The 15,692-nt window shown below is 41.2% G+C and overlaps 1 protein-coding gene across 8 annotated transcripts in view; it reads left to right on the forward strand.

The window, feature by feature from the left end:
- The window catches only part of BCOR (BCL6 corepressor), an 86,592-nt gene that overhangs the window by 48,100 nt on the left and 22,800 nt on the right, over positions 1 to 15,692 (forward strand). For 6 of the 8 annotated variants that reach the window (XM_081004359.1, XM_081004361.1, XM_081004356.1 and 3 more), the window contains 2 exons: positions 12,730 to 13,008; positions 13,341 to 13,694. In XM_081004359.1, coding sequence (XP_080860485.1) covers positions 12,730 to 13,008; positions 13,341 to 13,694 — 633 coding nt within the window. The remainder of the gene's footprint in view (positions 1 to 12,729; positions 13,009 to 13,340; positions 13,695 to 15,692) is intronic. The other 2 variants (XM_081004362.1, XM_081004363.1) reach the window with 2 other exon arrangements.

Below are 15,692 nucleotides of genomic sequence, written 5' to 3' on the forward strand. Positions count from 1 at the left end.
AGTCATAGCAATACCTACTGGGTGATATACAACATTAGTCATAGAGTAGACCATTTGATAACAGTAGATGTCAGTGGGTCTTCTCTGAATATGACTAATGTTGCATATCGCCCACTAAGTTTCCCTTGACAAGAAGTGAAAACAAGTTTCTTTCATGTAAACATTTGTCAACTGCAGCTCGTCGTTTGTGTAGCTTAAAAGTTGCGTCGGTCTTAGTGTGGGTTCTCTGTTGTCTTAAGCAGGGAGAAAGGAAGACAGGTAATGGGAGGGTTGAGCTAAGTCATATAATCAGAAAACCTTCCATTTAGTTATTTGAAGTGTGTGAACGTTAACATTGTGTGTGTCTTGTTGCTTTTTTTGCAGAAAGCCACTGCAATGTGGTGATCTGTATTGTGTAGTAGAAGCCTGCCCTCTCCCTCCATATCAGCAAACTGTTCTGTGCACAAATTTTCCATTCATAGGCTTGTCAACTTCCATCAGACCAGTAAAGAATAAAACTATGCCATGAATCAACAGGGCCAGCTGGTGTGGCAGCACCGTAGTTCTGAACTCCTGCCAGCACTGCTGCTTGCTGCTTGCTGCTTACTAGGGTGATGTGGGAGCTGGGCAGTGGTGACGCCAACGCAGCCTGGCCATATTGGTGGAGCCAATCTAGTGCCCCAACAGCTGCCCATTACCTTTTAAAATTGGGGGTGATTTGTTCTTGATTTTGGCTGTATTCTTCCCACCATTAGAATGGAAGAAGTACCTGCTAATTTCTAATGATTTCAGCAGCAGTAAGTGTGCAATGAACAAAAAGATTGGAGGGTTTGTCGCTTCAGTGTATCTAAACCTCTTCAGATGTGAGAACCTATTACTTCTCCCTTTCCACAAACTTGCTAATAGAAAAATGGGTGTTCTTTAGAGTGTGTGTAACTTTGTGGGGGCGGGTCTGCCATGGCTGGTAAACTGAGTCAATAAGAGATGTTAATTACAAGTTGCTATCCCATAATAGGTTGGCCACAAATTCATATATTCATCTATAAAATCCAGATCTACAGGCAATGATTTGCGTGCTTCCAATTGACGTGCAACCTCGCATTGCAGTGACCTGAAAGTGCCTGGGGAAAGGGGGCAGGCAGGAACGTAACCCCTGTGTAAACCAGTTGTTGCCTGTATTTGATAAACACTGTTAATCCAGCATAGAACAAGGTTGGGGAGCACTTGGCTGGTCTAAGACTCTTGAAGAGAGTCTTCTCTTCTCAGCTGTGCTCAGCAGAGTTCAGGTAGTTGAAGAATGCATCCTAGGCTTCCTTCTGAACCTGGAGACCTGATGCCCCATTCTGCTTGCTCCTCCTCCTCCGTTTTGTGGCTTCCTTCAGTTTCAGTAAATGCTTGTGCTTCAGTGCACTCCCCATGAGCCCTGAAAACTCAAAAGTCCTGTTCAGTTAAAAGGAAAGCAGTTGCAGGCTGTCTATTCCCCCAGCTGATACAGTGGGTGGAGGGGCAATTCATACACATCCTCATCAAGCAGTAGGGTGAAGGGAAGAGCTGTCTTTTTGAAAGGCAGCTGGAGCCCAAGAAACTAATGGTGTGAGGAAGGAAGGGAAGGGCAAATCAGGGTGTGAATAAAAGAAGGAAGGACACAAAAAGGTCTCTCAACATGGAGGTTGATTGGGTGCATATCATGCTGCGGGGGAGGCAAACATCTGTTTTGTGAAGGGAGCACCATGTTGCTGTGATCCTGCGGGTGCAGATGTGAGGACGAATTCTGTTGGAATGGGTTATCTAGGAACACAATTCAGGTTATTTACTCCACTGCAACTGTTCTTGTATGCATGCAAGTGTCAAGTTTTATGTAAGATTGAGCGTAACTTGACACTTTACGTTATCCAGCAGTGGCATTTTTTTCTTCCAAGTTGACATTTACTCCCTGCTATGATGCCTCATTCTTCAAGGCACCATTGTTTCAAAGGCACTGAAATCTTTGGGATGTTGTTGTTACTAAAATTATTTTTTATTATTGACAACACCAACAACATCTCAAAGATTTCAGTAGTTGCTATTACTATTATTATTTATTATTGAGTGGTTTCTCTAAAAAAAAGGAGTGGCCAAAACAAAATCAGAGTGGAATTCAAACTCAATGAACACCAGGCAGTATAAACAGTTTTTATAGCCTGCCTAAAACTAGGGAATGAGTGCCACAAATAGGATGCACCAATCTAGGCTCTCTGGAGGATGGAACGTACAACAGGGTCCCTGAAAATGAAAATGGGCATTGTATGTTTTCTGTTATTTTCATTTGCTTTTGCAAAAGGTGAGAGGGGTGGAGTATCTGCACTTTTAGGTTTGCTGAACTAACAGGATTTTATCAGTTCTTTAAAATTTGCAGTATTTAGAACACCTGTGTGAAAGAAACAAATAGTTGATAAAATTGATTACACTATGTCTTGGAGCCAGATTACATATTGCTGTTGCCAGGGGATTGGCATCCTGTGGCAAGGTTTTCATTTCCTGCGGCTATTAGATTCAGATGTACTCACTGCATCAATCAGGGCCATCAGGAGAATTTCCCTGCTTCTGCTCCACGCAATTGGTGGCCATTGAAGGGGGAGGGGCAGGACAACTCACTACCTGATTATCTTGATGCACATAGTAAATACTATCAAATGTTATCTCTGCAGGGAGGCAAAGGTGCCATAGGGTTGTTGATCCCCACAGTGACTGTCCTATATAGCTCGGTTCTTTCTTCTTCTTCTTCTTTTTTTCTTTTTTTTTTTAATAAGTTTTTATTGTTAAAATAGTTCATCATTAATACACATATACAAGCATACAAACATACATTTCATACAATCCTTAAAAGTGTTCAAACATACTTACACTCAATCCCACAAATAATTCCTTTCCCCATCACCATCCACCACCCCTCACCCCACCTTTGTGTTTGACTTCCTATCTACTCAATTACAATTTCTTTCCACTTCTATTACTTTCTTTCACACACCTTTAGCCTAATTTCATACTTCTTTTTCTATTACACATTGTTGTCCATCTTATTTGATATTTCAGTATTTGAAACGGAACTTGTTTATTCTAATAGGAGTTCTGATTTTTTGATATGATTTTGCAAGTATCTTTTAAACACCTTCCAGTCCCTATCTATCTTTTCTTTTGAAATCCTTCCAATTTCTTCCATTGTTTTGGATATATTGTACTACTCCAAAAATTTGGCAAGCCACTCTGTTTTTGTCGGTATTATACCACTTTTCCAGTTTTTCGCAATCAATAGCCTTGCTGCTACTGTTGCGTATAAATATAAGGTCTTATCTTCTTCCTTTAGGCTTCCTGGTACTATTCCCAATAGAAAACCTTCTGGTGTTTTCCTAAATGAGTATCTAAACATTTTTTTCATTTCATTATATATTATTTCCCAAAATTGTTTGATGTTTAAACAATTCCACCATATATGTATCATAGTACCTTTTCCCGTGTTGCATCGCCAGCAGACATCGCTACTCGGTTCTTAACTTCCATGTAATGTGATTAACTTCAAGTTACTTTGACGTGGCAGTTTGTGATTTTTGTTTATGTGTGGACTGATAAGGTGTTTACAAAATAAAAGTTTTGTGCACATCACAGGGCTTAGCTTTGCAAAAAAGTTTCGACACACAAAGGCTGGAATCTTGTCAATTCTGTTCTGCTTAGGCCTTAGGGAATAGACATACAGTGGTACCTCAGAAGTTGAATGGAATCTGTTCTGGAAGTCCATTCGACTTCCAACACGTTTGAAAACCAAAGCACGGCTTCTGATTGGCTGCAGGAAGCTCTTGCAGCCCACCGGAAGCCACAGAAGCCACATTGGACATTCGGGTTCCAAAGAACATTTGCAAACCAGAACACTTACTTCTGGGTTTGCGGTGTTCAGGAGCCAAAGCGTTTGACTCACAAGGCATTTGTGAACCAAGGTATGACTGTATTGATTTCAGCAAAACGAAAGAATGAGACTACTGCAGACTAAGCCGTCTGAAGGTGGTAAAGGAAGGCTGATTGCATAAAGTTTTTAAAAATTAATAAACAAATTAAAACCAATGTGGTAGACGAGATGCTTAAAAGTGCATTTTTCTTTGATGTGGTGATGTCTATGGTTACTATGCCTGCAAAGCACGGAAAGTTTTCACAGCATCACTACAAAATTTGCCACGTCTATTCACTTTTTGCTCCTTGCAACAGCAGCTAGTAAAGACAGCTGAGCAGAAAGCCTTTAGCATTAGGTTTTTGGTACTTCAGGGCATTTTGAACCTAAGCACCTGACATTCATCATGCCAATTGGCATAAGTACCTGATGTGGTCAGAAAGTTTTCAGGTTCAGCTTTTCCCATGGAGAGTTGCTGTTATTCAGTTGATCAGTGTCTTACATCTAATGTTACCACGTTTATAGTCAGTCTTGAGAGCCTTAAATCTGGATAACATTTTGATCTTTAGTAGCATAGCTGGGAGCTTAACAAAACATTGCAGTGTGGAGTATTCCTATTCAGGATTCCAGCCAGCCATGTCTCTCCCAATGGTCTCCATTCTGCCTGTTCCCCAATTTTCTGCCCCTCGCCAGACATTCATTGTTTTGTGGCCATTGAGCAAGCTCTGTCCTTGTTGGGCTGTTTTGGGTGGTTTTCCATTCCCTTCCTCCCCCGCCCCCTAAATATTTTTTGTTATATGTCCATAAATCTTGGGGCTTCCACAAGCCTTTTGATACTTCCCTCTTGTGTGTGGATGGTGGTTCTTTTTGGCAACATAAGGACGGGTCCTGAGAGTTCACTATTCTTATGTACAATGTGACTTGGAAAAGGGGTTTACACATACAACAGAATGGATTGTACACAGACTATAGTGAGGTGAGGTTTCTTTTTTGAAGGTTTTTCTATGTGTAAAAAGACCCTCAAATACAACCGTCTACAATTAGAAAACTATAGAGGCCAGTGAGATCCTTTTTCTCTACTGTGTTAGTCCCCCCCCCGTGAGGTGGGGGCATTTACAAATGGTAACCTCACTTGCCATCTGAAGTGCTATATTATAGTCCACTTTACCACTTAATTCTGCTGCCTGTTACCTTCTGGATTGGTAGATTTCTTTGCTTTGCTTTTTTCGTTTATAGATCTGAGATTGGACAGAATGTTCTCAGGCCCTTATGGGAACTGTTAGCTGCCTCCTTTGGGGCTCTTATATACCTATGGCAAACTTTTATTATCATTACTTTAAAAAACCCCAAGTTAAAAATAAAAAAATCCTGGTAAAAAGCATTCTTTTCTCCACCTTTCCCCCTCCAAATACCAGCAAAACAAAGTTAGATGTGATAGTAAAAGACTGAGTACTGGTGATTTTCCTTATCTCTGACCAAAGTGGAATTAGCTGAGGCCATGAAAGGCTTTGGCATGTCTTAAGTTCTCCGAGGGAAGGTTCTTGCCAAAGCAGGAAGTCTGTGGAGAAGTAAGATGCCCCATTGGTTCTCAGTGCTGCTAATTATCTGAACAAAGGTGGTCCTTCCCCCCCCCCTGCCCCGTTTGTGGGCCCACTCCATACATGCAGCCACGTGAGTTATTAGTGAGTGGGGCGGGGAACCTATGAGGTCCGGGTGGTTTTTAAAAAACTCCATAGGAACCCTTTTTTCAGTGCAGAGTTGTGCTGGCTGAGTAAACCCTTTGGGGAGCCACTTGCTCAAGCATCTTCCAACTAGGATTAGGTGGTGCTAGAGGCCAGCCACCTGGGTCACTGCAGCAGACCTGAAATGGTGAGAGGGAAAGTCTAGGCTAGGAAGAGATTGCATGTCTGCAGGTAAATGTCTGTACTTCCCTTCCTTACAGCAAGAGTAGTTGGGCTACTGTGAATTTATATGAGTGGAGTCTTTTGTGGTGTGCATATGGAACTGCCACACTCAGGCAGAGTCTCATTCAAGCAAGCAAAATGCTGGGGAGGTAGAAGCATCTGCCTGCTCAAGTGCAGCCTAGAACATGCCTAATATAGTGGAAGAAAGGCTGTAACACTTGCCGGCAGTTTGAGTCAAGTTTCGGCAATGCCCAACTCCTAGGTCTGGTTGCTAAGTTTAAATGGTCTGAATAAAAGCTGTGGCTCTCACAGGATTGGTCAAAGTGTTAATTTCTGTTTTCTAGATTCATCCTTAATAATCAGCTAATTATTTTCATTCTCATAAGTGCGCTCTGAATGTTTTTTCTGGTGCAGTGGTGCAAAACAAATTACAGCAATGTTCATTGTGCTGCCTGCAGACAGATTGGTGCAAATTTATTTCATTTTAAATAATTTTTATCCATGCATCGACATGTACTGAAGCAGACTTAGAATTGAGGCACAGAGAGAAAGTTTCCTAAAACCAATGATTCATCTGACCTCCAGGATATTTCCACTGCATTTGAAAATGCGTAGCAATTCTCTACCGGTGAATTGCATAATTTTTTTGGGGGGGGGGTGTGGTAGAGGGCCAAACGGTGCCAGGTACATCCAACCTGAAAATGCGAAAACCGAAATGAGAAGCAAGCCTCTGTATTCTTTTTTCCAGGGAGTTTAAAAATCAGGAGGAACGGGGAGAGCCATAGCAAAAACTGCTTTGTTGCCAGGGAGACTTGTAAACGTTGCTATGGAGAGCTTCTTTCCCACAAATATGATAAATTATGGGATGTGTTCAGCAGAGGAATGATTTAAGCAGCCTGGTATATGGATCCATTTGAAATGGGCATGGCGGCTTAATAGTGCTAAAAGGAAGTGTCATTCGTTCTTTGAGAAATACTATAATTTTTAGGCATCCTGACCCTTTTTAAGGCTTTAGCTGCTGCAGCATGACCACTGTTGTGCACCAAAGAAACCTAAAGTGGGACAACTAGTGGAACAATGAATCTTCCCCGCAGGCCATGTAGCAAAAGCAGTGAGATCCATAACCCTTTTCCTATTTGTTTTGGAAAGCAGAGTGCTGAAGTATAGGATGATTCCTGTCTGCTGCAAGAAATAAATTAACCAATTAAAAAGCTCTTGCAAGTACCAAGTACTCATTTGCAGAGGAAGCTCTAGCTGGGTCTCTGCATGATTCACTGCTGTGGACTTGCCTCCTTCCAATCAGCCTCTGCTGATTGGCAAGTGATCCTCTTGCATCTCTGCTTCAGATGTCATTGGATCTTTCAATCATTCCTCATGCAGAAATTCAGCAGCATTACTCAAGCTCAAGAGGAGGCTACCAGTTGCATCTTTGCAAGAGTTGCTGCTCTAAGCTGGCCCTTCTGGTCAAGAAGCACCCCTGACTTCATGACCCTGTTGAGACAAAGGCATAGTTTCCAGTGAGGGGGATAATTGTTACTCCTGCCTTCAACCTCTAAAGAAGCAAACATTTTTCAGGTGTAAGGGTGATGTATATCAACTTTAATTCAGGAGATAAGTGTTGTTCAACTACCAGAATGTAAGAAAACATTGGAGTAGATGATTTTAAAATGCACTTGTTGTTTAAAATGAATTTATGAACAGTGGGTATAATGTACGACAAGCAGAAGAGAAATGCTTATATCTGTCAGGCTGTTAGGAATTATATTGAGAATGAATCTGTAGCATGTTGGAGATATCTGGATTCCTCAAACCAAACTTCTTTATTTTTAACCCAAGAATTTAGGAGATTTGGGTGAGTGGGTGGGAACTAAATTATGATCTTTACATTTGACATTGTGCCTCTGATATTTTCCATTTATTCTACAATAAGTTCAACCTGTCTAGGAATATTTTTCCAGGGCTGTCATTCTCTTTCTGCTGCTTTATAAGGTTCATGAGGAAGAGACATACACAGAAGTTGTTCATTCTTTTAGGAGGAACAGACTAATTCAGTGCTTCTCCATTGCTCTGACAGATACTTTTCATTTATCTCATTTTGGGAAGATCAAGGCCATTTTGGGGAGATTGCTCAGAATGAACAAGACTGTTAAGCACAATGAAAATGCAAAGTGACAAACATTTATTTGTCTTGCATGCTTGCCAGTGATAAAAAAAGCCAAATCCATGATTTGTTGTGGAGGAAGAAATAAACAAAGGTGGAAACATCCTGCATGTGGCAGAAGTATAGGATAGCTGATAGTTTGTATTCCTTCATGTAGGGCTTGGAATAGGGATGTATTACTCTGTCAATTTCGATTTCTTATTTTTCCAGTCTTAAATTCTGTTTGGCCAATTTCTGTTGTCATTCATGTGTGTTTTTTTAATTTGCAAGAAATAAGTTATCTTACTATACACATTTTTTGCAAGCACTTTTCCCATAGGTAATACATTTTTAATGTTATCTTCACTAACGTAAGCATTTTTCTTTGTGCTTTTCTCAATACACATTTTTGTATGCATATTTTGGTTGGAGAGAGGCACTGTAAAATTCAGAAAAGCATGAAATTTGATGAGTAGTTGTGCTTTGGTTTTCATATGGATTCAGGAAGTGAAAATTACCGTAGTTTCAAACCAAACAAATATCTCTCCCCTTTCCCTAGACTTGGGTAATATATTTATTATACCTATTTGATAGATAAGACGTGACTTTCAGTGCATACTCTGATGTAAACCCAATTGAGTTCAATGGGGCTTACTTCTAGGTAAGTGTCATAGGATTGCAGTTTGGGTCCCGTTTATTTCCAGTGCAGGTAAGAGTGCATGTGAATGGTGTATAGTCCTAGGGTATTTACTCTGGTGTAAGTTTCCCTGAGAAGTAACTTCCATTAAATTCAGACCCATAGGAATGTAGTCTAAGTTGGGCTTAGCTGTGACTAACGTAGGCTGGCTTTTGCCAATTGTGATATACTTTTGGATGAGGACACTGGATAATTTTAGAGTCTGGGTGGTCTAATAACATTTCCTAAAGAAGTTCCCGGGGTCAGAACTAAGCTGAAGAAAGGAAACGTGCCTGCTACCATGTTTGAAGAAGATAAAGGACTTCATTTTTATAATGAAGTGAACTTGCTTGTTTCCTGTTCGCATATACTTAAAAGGTAAAGGTAAAGGTACCCCTGACCATTAGGTCCAGTCGTGAACGACTCTGAGGTTGCAGCGCTCATCTCGTTCTATAAGCCGAGGGAGCCGGCGTTTGTCCGCAGACAGCTTCCGGGTCATGTGGCTGGCATGACTAAGCTGCTTCTGGCGAAACAAGAGCAGTGCACAGAAACACTGTTTATCATCCTGCTGGAGTGGTACCTATTTATCTACTTGCACTTTGACATGCTTTCGAACTGCTAGGTGGGCAGGAGCTGGGACCGAACAACGGGAGCTCACCCTGTCGTGGGGATTCAAACCGCCGACCTTCTGATTGGCAAGCTCTAGGCTCTGTGGTTTAGACCACAGCGTCACCCACGTCCCTTCACGTATACTTAAGGCAAAGTTAAAAATTATTTGTTGCTCCAAGTATGATAAGTGTACTCTGGGCAACAAACAGTCCTTGAAGTAGACTATTTTCATTCTTGCTGTGGAATGCAAGGTCGTATTTTAGTTTCTGTGTTATCATGGTTGGACTGAAGCTGGAAGATGCATGCAATTTTGTGGTGGTAGATTTGGAATGCAAGAAAGACCTGAAATGGCCTTATCCTGAGGAGTTGTAAGGAAAGCTTGCATAAAACACACACATGCAGCAGATGGTTACTTGACTTCACCATCTCTGTAAATTCAGGGTCTCCTTTTTGCCTGATTTTTAGATGTAGGGAATTCCCAGATTGTTAAAGGAGGGAAATGACCTTGTTGTAGGCTGATATTCCTGTGTGCTTGCTTATCTGTAAGAAGAACTGTCTTTGATTTAAAGCTCCTTCCCTCCCCAAACAGATTCTCAGTAGGTAGCAAACTGGTACGGAATGCTAATAAAAAAGTTTAGTGAAGTCATCTTCTATCAGGCTCTTGTGGTAGAGCAGAAACTTTCCCCCTATATTTGACTTCTTAGTTGCTGGACTTATCAGTCAGTTGGGTTTTGTTTTGTTTTTAGCCCTGTTTCAATTTCACATAGAGACTGGTTTGTTGACCAAATCCCTGTGTGCATTCCTGCCCCCCCCCCCGGCCCTTCTGTTACTGCTGATTCTGAACTGCAAGTGTAGCACACATGTGGGCATAATGTGTTTTTTAAAAATCCACTGTTGATAGAATGGGGGTTAGGGGTTGGTCCAAACACCTGAACTTGTTTTAGAAACTGGACTTAGGCTCTAACCCAAATCCTAAGTGAGAAGGTGGTGGCATCAGAGGAAATGGTAGAGAACCTATTCAGCAGATTTTTGTTATGGTTCAGGTCAAAAACAGGTTAACAGCCTGGAGTGTAATCCATCTGAGGTCCACTGGAGCTCTTGTTATTCAAGGCCCATTGGAACTAATGATGGTTATATGGGAGCTGTGCTTGATGGTTGTATGCCTTAATGTTTCGTTTAAATGGTTGGTCTATTGGTTTAAGCTTGGTTTGCAAAATTCTTATGTAACTATGAATTAATACTCCAGAACTAAGGCCCGGGGGCCGGATCCGGCCCAATTGCCTTCTAAATCCAGCCCATGGACGGTCCAGGAATCAGTGTGTTTTTACCTGAGTAGAATGTGTCCTTTTATTTAAAATGCATCTCTGGGTTATTTGTGGGGCATAGGAATTCGTTCACCCCGCCCCCAAATATAGTCCGCCCCCCCCCAAGGTCTGAGGGACAGTGGACCCAGCCTCCTGCTGAAAAAGTTTGCTGACCCCTGCTCTAGAGTCATATTTCAGGTTTACTTATAATCTTCAAAACAAGGACTTTTCTCTGGGCTAGCAACATCCCAATCCTCTAAATATTTGCAAGAAGCTTGCTAGTATTCACTAATGAAGCTTTATACAAAATTAGAGCGAATGCTTTCTTCCAGCACCCAGTCAATAGAGCATCAAATAATAAAGACTATGAAACACCACCAGTCAAGTCTTTATACCAGAGGAAAAATAAGTTGTAGTATTTTCCTTCTTTCCAAGTTTGCAAATCCAAACGTTTTGTAGATTTGATCCAGTGTTGTGTGCCTTGCTAATCATTTTTGAATGCAAACAAATTTCTATACCTCATTTTCTTCATTATCTGTAAGAGATCATCTATTTCAGCAAAATCACACATGCTAAAATAGGAAGTCTCATGTGTGTCATATTGAGATATACACCCCCTTTAAAAAAAAAATCACACTAAGAACCACCTAGAACTCTGTTAAGGGAAACACCTGTTTAGATTGCTGGTCATCATGAGTTCATCAAAGCTAATGTTTGGAGCATGATATTGTTCTCTTCACCCTATAATCTCAATACATGTTGAACCCGTCCTATAAACCAGTCCCAGGCAAAACTTGTTTCAATGTAACTAAAAATATTATGATAGGAGGGTAACCTAGTCCTATTAATCTGCTGTCAGTTTTATCTGCATGTAAATCTAACTCATAAACTAAATATTGTGTAGATTCTTGTGCTTTGACATCATCAAGTTTCAGTGTAAAAGAGCTGCTCCTGTAAATTGGCTCAGTTTAACCCTCACTGTTTTATAATCTTCCTTTGCTGGGTTTCAAAACTCATTTCAGTCTGCTTTTTGAAGTAGCAGGTGTCAGGCAAACTTTTAAGAAGGGGGCTGATGGAAGGAGAAGATAAGGCAGGCAGCAAAATGGAAGAGGAGGAAGTTAAGCGGGTGATAAGATTGATGGGATAAATTAGAGGAGGAATGTGCGGGAGGGTGGGAACAAAGGAGACCAGAGGCAGATACATGAGAAGAGGGCTCCGGCTGCATCCTTTAAAAAATCCTTATCTACAGAGAAAGATAATGTGGGAAGGGCAAAGAAGCTTTAACAGGATTGCACAGGGGAAAAAAAAGTTTTAAAAATTTAAAAATTCAAGGTTCAAGGCGTGGGATCCTCCTTATGCATTGTTGATATACAACTTTGATTTTTTTAGGTCTAGTTCAGAAATGTTTGTCTGTTGGTTGAAGACTGTGGTTTTTGTTATATTGTATATATCCTTGACTAAGGTTAAGCATAACCTTGAGGATACAAAATGTCAGCCAGGTTTTCAAGGCCTGCTGCACAAAAGGAGGAAAGTTGTAGACTTTTTGAAGACGAGTGGCATTGCAATATGTTAACTGCACTACTAAATCCCTGAATACGTGGATACTGGTGGTGTCATAGGTCAGAGAGGGCCACCTTCAGCGTCAGCCTAATTTCATGCAGGTTGCAGGGGCAGGAAGCAGAGAGAGTGAGCAAATCAGATTGGCCCTTCTCACTTTTCACTCTGGCCCTCAGTATGTGGCCCCTGATTAATTACTCTCCAGGGAACGTAACTCTCAACAGAAAAGGGTTTCCCATCCCTGCAATAAGTGTTTCCAGCAGTTCAGGTTATGGTGTATCGTCACACGTCTTTCATTCCCTGGGTTTGCAAATTTGACTTGGAGCTGCTAGAATTAATTCATGACAACTGGTTATTTTGCATCATGAGAAAAACAATATTTTGCATCATACCTACTTTTCCTAGTGAAATACCAGCAATATTAGTGTATGTCTAGTTTTCCTGTTGGTCCTTGATGTAATAATATTCATCCTTACCAAAATCCATAGTTGTGTCTAAACTTTTTCATCTACTTTGTAAATTCTCTTTACAAGCACGTACTTGGTGCTACAATTGCTCTGAAGAGATGGAAGCAATTGCGCAAGATGCTCGTTGAGTTAGTGATGTGGTAATCCTTTCTGTTTTTTGTTTTGTTTTAAATGAAGGTGATTTTCATAATACAGAGAGCACCCAGGACCACGGTTTTGAAGTTCCTGAGGAGAAAGGTCCTCCAGCAGACAGTTGTGTGGAGAGACTTACTGTATATGAAAAGGCCAGCGACCAGTCCGCAGAAGATGTCAACCAGGCCCTGTGCCCCCACCAGGACAGGAAGCGTAAACATTCTGGTGAGAAAATGCAGAACGATGGAAGCCTTAAAGAAAACTTTGTAGAGGAGCAGGAAGATGAATTTGCATCAAAAGCAAAAAAGAGGAAGAACTCCAAAGGTAACCCGGCCAAGTTGGTCACTCTTTAAGGCATGGCTTGTGAAGTGAACACTCTTTGGATTAACCTATGTCCATTTATGACCTGTGTTGTGCCAATCCCAAATCCTCGCCTGAATTATGTTTGGGTACCTACAAGGTACAAGAATAGTCATTGGACAACGTAATCTTTGGCCAATGCAAATTGCTGTAGTGCATGCAAACCCCTCCTGAGCTAATCTTTTAAAAATGCATAGTGTGGTGGTGAAGCTGAAACAATCTGCCCCACAAGTGAACTATAGCTTTTGTTTCAAGTTGAGGGCCTTTTGATTAATTTTTAGTTATTTTTCCATTAGATGACTGGCCTGAGAGGGAAATGACAAACAATTCCTCTAACCACTTAGAAGAGCCCAATTGTAATGAGGTGACCAACCTGAAGGTGTGCATTGAATTAACAGGGCTCCATCCCAAAAAGCAGCGTCACCTGCAGCATCTTAGGGAACTGTGGGAGCAGCAGGTGTCACCAGAGAGATCCCCACCCGGCAAGTTGGGCCGGCAAAGCAGGAAAGATTTAGCTGAGGCTGTTCAGCCAGAGGCCACTGCAAAGGTCAAAGACTGCACAGAAGAAAGGCACACCAAGAAAAGGTCAGAGGTCAAAAGCAATAGAAGTTGGTCTGAAGAGTCCCTCAAAACAAGTGACAATGAACAAGGTATGCAGAGATTACTAGGGAAATCTAGCATTACTTAGTGACGCATGCTGCCACCAGTGCTAAGAAGCTGTCAGTAGTTTTTTGGGTAGAAGTTTTATATTATATTATATATAATATAAAATTTTACTATGACCATATAAAGGACTTAAAGTGCCACTATTAAACCACTTATGCTTGTTTTGCCAAATCTGTAGTGTGTGGTGCTAATTGTGTTTTAATGCCACATCCTAGATGTGTGTGCTGTCTGTGTCGTGTGATTCCCTCCCCGCTTCAAATTGGGGGGGGGGGGGCGGGGGCGGGGAAGAGAATACCAAAACCCTAAAATATTTTTGTCTGTAGGTTCTTTTTGGTCATTTTTGCTTTTTGATATTCTTAACAGTTTTTGACTTCATAACAGTCCCCCCCCCTCAACTTTACCAGTCAGGAATGATTTTGATTTCATAACAATTTTTGACACGTATGAATGAGTGTAGATTAAGGAAGATAGTATGAAGAGTACTGCGTCTTTTAACCACTTGTGGGAATTCACTGCTCCATTAGGTTTGAACTTCTGAGTTAATTTTTCCCTGCTCTGGAAAGCTGGAGGGAAGAAAGAGGCCTCCTTGTGTTCCATTCTCTTTATGCCAGGAAAGGTGCACAGGTGTCTTTCCCCAAATCTTTTCTGCTTTGTGGTTAAATGCAGACTAGCTGAGTTCTTCTACCTAGCCTGCTTTACCACTTCTTTCTTCTCTTTCCTAATTAGTCGTCGTCACTTTTGTATATACTGCATCTTCTACACATAGATTGTACTGAAAGCCAGTTCACAGGAAATAAAATGACAATTTAAATATAACGACAAGCAACGTAGCTGTCACACACAATAAAAATCTATAGAAACCCACTATAACATTGAAATATAAGATTTCATCTCCAACTGGGAGCAGGTCTTTGGGAAAGAGCTTCTGAGGGTCAAATTATATGTTATGTTAAATTCTTGTTTAACCCTTTCTCCTTGCACTGTTGTTCTGACTAATATCACTCCTCAGAGCTGCTATAGGTACCAACAGCAGGTTCCCTGTAAGAGCAAATAGCAGCTGGAGAAGGGAGGGATTTTAATCAGGACCGTGGTGCAGGGGGAAAGGGTCAATGCCCTTCCCATGTGCTGTACTCCAGATCACAGCTGCTGTGTCTTAAAATAAAAACAAAACCTGAAACATATTAAATCAAATCATGCATTTAATGTAACACATAGTTTGGCCTCTACCATTTCAGACCGTGATAGGCAGAGTTTTGGTTTTTTGTTTTTATATGGGAGAAAATTCTGTTACTGAGAGCAGAGATCTGAATCGTTGAACGTTCTCCCATACAAAAAGACTCCCTGCGCCCGGAAAGCAATCATATGGAAAATGAGCCTTCTTTGCAACATGCTAGTTTTCCAGGTATGGGGATATTTATTTATTTTGGAACAGAGGAACATTGAAGTGCAAGTCCCTACTTCCTGCCTGAAAAGTCCAGCCACAAGTTTCACCCTGGTGAAAACTAGGCCTAAGTCTACAACAGCTAGAGGATTCACCACTTTCTTATATGTTTTTTAAAAAGTTTTTTTAAGACAAGAGAGAGAATCCTTCATTAGATAGACAGATCAGACTCATGAGTCAAGCCCTTGGTTTCTATTCCATTCAGACATTGCTTGATCTTACAGAAACAGAATTTAAGAAACCTTGATCTGATGCACTGTGAATTCAGATACAGTCATACCTTGAGTTGAATGCACTTCGTGTTACTTCCGGGTTTTGCCGCTCGCGCATGCACAGACGCTCAAAATGACATCACGTGCATGCGCGGTAGCGGCAAAACGCAACACACGCAGATGCGCCGTCACGTCTTTTGTGTTCCATTCAGGATGCGAACGGGGCTCCGGAACGGATCCCGTTCGCATCCCGGGGTACCACTATATTGTTCTTACTCTAAAACCACAGCTAGTCATTCATTTTTATTCATTTCAGTTGTTCTGTTGGT

Source organism: Podarcis pityusensis, assembly GCF_964106645.2.
Source record: "Podarcis pityusensis genome assembly, chromosome: 4".
NCBI classification, from domain to species: domain Eukaryota; kingdom Metazoa; phylum Chordata; class Lepidosauria; order Squamata; family Lacertidae; genus Podarcis; species Podarcis pityusensis.